Source organism: Sinocyclocheilus rhinocerous, unplaced genomic scaffold (assembly GCF_001515625.1).
Source record: "Sinocyclocheilus rhinocerous isolate Xijiao unplaced genomic scaffold, SAMN03320098_v1.1 scaffold444, whole genome shotgun sequence".
Classification (NCBI taxonomy): domain Eukaryota; kingdom Metazoa; phylum Chordata; class Actinopteri; order Cypriniformes; family Cyprinidae; genus Sinocyclocheilus; species Sinocyclocheilus rhinocerous.
The window spans coordinates 2,164,309-2,170,308 of record NW_015645540.1 but is presented as its reverse complement, the minus strand read 5'-3'; the positions used below and the strand labels follow the sequence as shown (position 1 = coordinate 2,170,308).

Here is a 6,000-nt window from a genome sequence, read left to right as displayed (position 1 = left end):
GCAACTATCGGAATTAAAATAAGTTTAAGTACTAAAATAACTAATAATGAAATATAAATTAAAGCTAAATTAAAATTTGGGGGGAAAAAACAATTACTAAAGTTAAAGAAAACTAAAAAAAAAATTTAAAAGGCATTTAATTGTTAGTTACGTGTCATGTAATATGTAATAAAAATGTTGTGCATTATGACAAAAATCGTATCGCGATAAAATAATTTCACAACGTAGTTTTTGTTTGAAATTTACCCAGAAAGTTGTTGCAATAAGCAACCTTACATTCAAAAGTGAAAAGGGACCTCATTTTACTTTTTTCCCTAATTTTTCACCCCAAAAGTGTAAAATGATTAATAAACGATTAAATTTGGTATCAGTACAGAAACAGCTTTAACACTACAGTTAAAAAACAGGAATCATTTCAGATTTTACAAAAATTGTTGCAGACATACCAGTATAACTGGTATAACAGAATCTCTATCAAAAGACAAATCTGTTGTTTGGCATATACCCACATTTCACACAGTATATACAGTCATACTGCTCAGCACAAATAAAAAAAACTTAAAACTTACCCATTGAAGGGGCTTTTAGGAAACAACTGTCTGTTCTCAGACTCCTTCAATTTAGAGTTTGGCGATTTCTCTTCCATCTTCACTTCTCGTGGAGAAGCTGGAAAAGGAAAACATTTTAGCTGCCTGTGATTTGAGAAGTACAAAAAGCTTGTTTAGTAAGTAAAAGCAAACAGAACAAAAACTTACAGGGTTTTGATGCTGGGGAAAATCCACCAATGGCAGCAAGAGCTGGCGTGCCATTGGGATTCTGTCCTTTGGCTTTTAGTCTTGCCTCCTCCAGGGCCACCTTCCTCTTTTCCACCCGTTTTTCAAGCTGTTCACTGTTAGGCTGAGAGATGGATGGAGTATTAACAACAGCATGTAGTAACGACAATTAATAGAAATAAAGATTGTCAAAGTAATACAAATATGTGCCAAGTTAATAAAACTTAAGCTACCTTTTCTCTAGAATAAAGCTTCATCGTGCTGATACATATTTCTTTGATGTCCTCTTTAGTAACACCGAAAACAAGATACCAGTGTGGCTTGGAAGGAAGAGGAATCTGAAGAAATACAAAAACACAAAATGAAATAAAAAGAAAATGAAATAGATAAAGATAGAGATAAATCCAAAGATGTACCTGTAGTACTCGAGCAGCGAGGTAAATACAAGCACACGCAATGGTCTCAGGTTCAAACCGCACAAACACGTTGGTTCTGAGGGCATCATTCATATAATTCCTGCAACACATTAAGAAACACCTATGCAACACCTGCCATGCTCTCTCTCTCATATGGCTTCTGGAGACTCTTAACTTCATGTCCTTTCCCTCACTTTTTGAAAAGTAGCCATGATGGTGGCAATTGTATAATCTTAACAAATTTGAATAACAAATAACTGAACAATAACTGAAGCACAAACAAAGCGCATGTGTTGCGAAATCGAAATTTTCAAACCCCATATCAAAAAAGTGTGAGGAAAGCCAAGAATCACTTCATGGTGGATATCAGGGACAACTTACTGTAACAAAATTCACATGAACATGATTCATATGAAAAAAAAAAAACATACCGTTTTCACTGCTAAAAAAATCATTTGGATTTAGAGAGCATAAAGCGCACAACTAAGTACTAGCACTCAAGCTCTGTGGGAGGGAGATAAAGAAAATCCGGGACCCCCCAGCAAAGCCTTCCATTCAGAGAACCTCCGCTGAGAGCTCTCACTGGATTGGCTGGCAGTCTCGAAAAGGCCAGCCAATGAGGTGGGAGGGGTTCCTGGTCTTGTGCCTGAGGAGTTCGGGTGTTTTCTGTGACACTTACCACCATGGGCTACCCTTTAATCAAAGAGTAGAGAAAGGACAAAGTTAAACAGAGCTCTCCATAAGCCTTAACCTCAAAAGATGTGCAAGAAATCACCAAACACATAACCTACAGATAGGGCTGGGCAAAAAATCGAATGCGATTTTCATGCAGTACTAGCACTCAAGCTCTGTGGGAGAAAAAAAAAAAAAAGGCAAATCCTGGCCCCCCCAGCAAAGCCAAGGCCTTCCATTCAGAGAACCTCCGCTGAGAGCTCTCACTGGATTGGCTGGCAGTCTCGAAAAGGCCAGCCAATGAGGTGGGAGGGGTTCCTGGTCTTGTGCCTGAGGAGTTCGGGTGTTTTCTGTGACACTTACCACCATGGGCTACCCTTTAATCAAAGAGTAGAGAAAGGACAAAGTTAAACAGAGCTCTCCATGAGCCTTAACCTCAAAGATGTGCAAGAAATCACCAAACACATAACCTACAGATAGGGCTGGGCAAAAAATCGTCTTGTCAGTGAACTACGGCTCTGTGTAGTAAATGCCGCTCCATCTGAAAGCACGTGCTGGAGATTTACTACTAATCACCAGAAGCGGCTTTACTGACGAGATGCGCATGAAAAATCACATTTGATTTTTTGCACAGCCCTACCTACAGAATACCTCTGCATTTTTATTACAAAAAACGTGTGATGCCTGAATGATGTGAACCTATCTTACCTTTAGGTATACCAAGCTATAATGCAATTCATGCTTTATAATGCAGTGTTTCCACTAGGTCCTGTTGATACTTAAGTACCAACCTCTTTCACACAAGTTCAAGGTCTTATCAGCCAATTTTACTAGTGGAAACACGGCATGAGTCCAACCATAAATCTGATGCAAAGTCTCCTCTATAAGGGGAAAAAATTCCAAGTCATAATTTAAAGGGCATTTTTATGAGCTCCAAAAACAAACACACTTACCATGCTGTTTGAACCAGCATCTGATTCTTCTCACATTCAAGAACTTGCAGGTACATGACTATAATCTGAAAGAGTTGAAAAAAAATTATGGAAACTTGCAGGATTTTCACACACAAAAATATATTCCGGATAGCAGCAGAATATTAGAAATCAAAACTTACCTTGTGTGGATGTTTGACGTGAACACAGAACCCCAGCTCCTTAAGGATACGGCGCTCCGCTTTGATCACTTGGTTCTTGGTGTTAATGTAGTTTTGATCAAGGACAAGAGGGGTGCTCCTAGTTCAACATAAAACGCAAAAACGGCTGTTATATTACATGTTACATATGATATATTATTAGAAAAACATTTCCTCTGCTTTATTTCATATTCTCTTCACAGATGATACTAGCATGTTTATAATTACAAAAAAAATTGTCAAGAATTAGACTTTAACCAAATTCTCAAAACGGTTCCAAGTCATCATTAGATGTGCAATCCAAAGTTTTAGCTAAGCACAGCAAGTAACTGATGGGAGTTGAAATTCTACAGGTTTCATCTACTAAATTTCTTGGACTAATTCCTAAATGTCTAACACCAATAATAAAAACAACTAATCGACTTACTTTTTGCCCTTTCCTTGTTTCAAATGATGGAAAACGTTGATCACGTCCCTCACTCTTCTTGGCGATTCCTCTATCTTTGATGCCAAGTTGACGCAGGCCATTGCAAAAATCTGTTTCAAAGTGACACCACATAAATTATGTTCATAATCTGGGTTAAGTCAAAGGTTTTTTTTTCTTATTTTGTATCTCTGACTTACCTCAAAGCTGTGCTTGATGAAGGACTTCGAGTAGAAGAATCGTTGAAAAAGGACTTGTCCAGTTGCCATCGCCACCTATTCAAAATACCAAATAATGTATGAAAAACAAGGCTCATGTCAGTTGACTTACATAAAAACAACGCCTACTCGTTAGACAGCTAATAGTAGAGCGACAAATAATCTATTTTTAATTACATCCCAAAATATATTACACGGCAGGGCGGGCAGGCATCATCTTAAGGACCCGCTGCCGCTGGAAAACAAAAGGCCGCCGGTTTCAGTGTGCCGGTTACGGCTAGCTAGCCGTGCTAAGCGCATCGTCTTATACGTTAAGATCATTAGGAATTAAACTAACGGACTAAATCAAAATTTAACATATTTAGACAGTAACCTGTGGCAGACGCAGAAGAATCCCGGCGGACTGGATGAGTTCGCAGCCCAGAATCCGCAGGTCTGTCTCAGTCTTCTGGTCGAGGCCATCCAGCATGGACGGGGTCGAAGAGAGACTCTCCTCGGGTATAATCGAGCTATCGATGGCCAGAAACACCTCCGAATACACTTTATCGCCGATCAGTATGCCTTGGCTGTTTGCTGGAGTGTTCATATGAGGAGATAAAACACCTAGAGACATCTTGATGGAGTAAATCGGTAACACAAAACGTACACCTTTCGTCAGCCAGGCGGAAATGGCAACGTTTCGTAATTGACGCAATACAACAACGGACGTGACGTCAATGGTTCCGTTGAAATGGCGAAATCCCGTAGAATACCACGATATTGTGTTAAAGCGCTGTGTGGGTCGTGCTGCACCAAATGTTCTCTCAACGATAGTAAATTTTATAATTATATATATATATCTTTTTTAATATATAAAAACAATATAAGTCTACGACATATCCTCATTTAGATAGCTTAGTAAACGTTTGTGTAATAATGAAAATAAATGGAATAAAACAACTTAATGCCACCATAGAACGACATAGATAGATAGATAGATAGATAGATAGATAGATAGAGACAAAAAAGTACAAGGTCAGATTTCTTGCTATGCCATGCTGTGCACCAGGTCCCGCAGGGATGTGCTATAATCCATGACTGTGTTGCCAAGTACCAAAGTAATCATATCATCATATTCGGGACCTACACCACAGTGAGGGGGCTCATCACTAAAACTGATGAGACAGCTAACAGAGGGGATGTGATATGCCTAGACACCTGGTCAACAAGACATATAAAGATTGTTGACTTCAGGAAATCTTGTGCTTCCTTCTTCATATCAACGACACTAGGATGGAATTAATTTCATACCAGGAGAAAAAAAAATATGATTTCTGGACTTATATAATACCTTTTTTTTCAACAGTGCAATAAAGTACAATGCTCCTCTTTATATTTGCTTTTGCACATATTAATTTTCTATTTAATATTCTGTTTGATTTAAAAATATAGAAACAGAATAATTTGGTAGGCTACTATTTGTGAACAGAAAACTGTGATTAACTTTTTTCCACTTTAATGTCTTCATTTGCACTGTTCAGGTTATAGGCCTACTATTTGGCTAGATTTGCTGAGAGGGTTAAGGATAGCCTTGGTCTTTGCTTTGCACAAGGCAGGAAGCAGGAGAGATGCCAGCTGTCACTGATACTCATTTTGACCTCATTGCATTTACCCACTTGCCCCTCTCATCTCTCAACCAATATCCTCATGAGATGTGTCCAAAAGAATTAAAGTACACAAGACATTCATTTGTGCCACATTTTGTGAAATGCATGTCCCAAGTTACGGAGAGAAAGAGTAAACAAGACCTATATAGACAAAATATCCTGCTGCAGTTGCAGTTATGTTATATTCTGTGAAACATACTTAAAATAGCCTGTTATTTATGCATTCTTATGCATTAAAATGTAATTAAATGCATTTGGACAAACCTGACATTGCAAATAAAAAAAAGAAAAATAAAGTTTCCAGCATAGTTATATGAATTACAATTATATGCATTATTTTCAAATGTTTCACTTTTGGGAGACTTTCTCATGAGGTTTGCAACAGTGAAGCTTCTGTGCATGCCAGCATGTCAATAAGGCATGCAAATAACACCTTGCACACAAGCTGCTTTTTCAGCTGTATACTCAAGAGAGAGAGCCCCCTTCCCATTTGCTTCTGAATGCAGTTTGTTACACAATGTTTGGGACTTTAATATGTTTCACTTCAAAATACAGAAAATTAGCTCAGTTGGACAGCCATTTAAATTACATTGCATGTCAGTCATGCAAGTGCAAAGTGTCATATTCTCTCATACTGGCAGCTGAGTAGCACTGAATAAACCGAATGTCCCAGAGGAAGAACATCTTGCAGCTTATTCTTGAATAAATCACTCACTGAG

General features: G+C 38.2%; 1 protein-coding gene across 2 annotated transcripts in view; it reads right to left on the bottom strand.

Moving 5' to 3' along the window:
- The window catches only part of LOC107706407 (cyclin-L1), a 5,613-nt gene extending 1,274 nt beyond the window's left edge, over positions 1 to 4,339 (bottom strand). The window contains exons 1-9 of one of the 2 annotated variants that reach the window (XM_016510116.1): positions 4,009 to 4,339; positions 3,618 to 3,692; positions 3,421 to 3,530; positions 2,976 to 3,093; positions 2,815 to 2,879; positions 1,190 to 1,289; positions 1,007 to 1,111; positions 756 to 897; positions 570 to 666 (exon numbers count right to left, since the gene is read on the bottom strand). In XM_016510116.1, the coding sequence (XP_016365602.1) occupies positions 570 to 666; positions 756 to 897; positions 1,007 to 1,111; positions 1,190 to 1,289; positions 2,815 to 2,879; positions 2,976 to 3,093; positions 3,421 to 3,530; positions 3,618 to 3,692; positions 4,009 to 4,248 (1,052 nt within the window). In that variant the 5' untranslated portion in view covers positions 4,249 to 4,339. The remainder of the gene's footprint in view (positions 1 to 569; positions 667 to 755; positions 898 to 1,006; positions 1,112 to 1,189; positions 1,290 to 2,814; positions 2,880 to 2,975; positions 3,094 to 3,420; positions 3,531 to 3,617; positions 3,693 to 4,008) is intronic. The other variant, XM_016510115.1, reaches the window with a different exon arrangement.
- Positions 4,340 to 6,000: the final 1,661 nt, after the last annotated feature.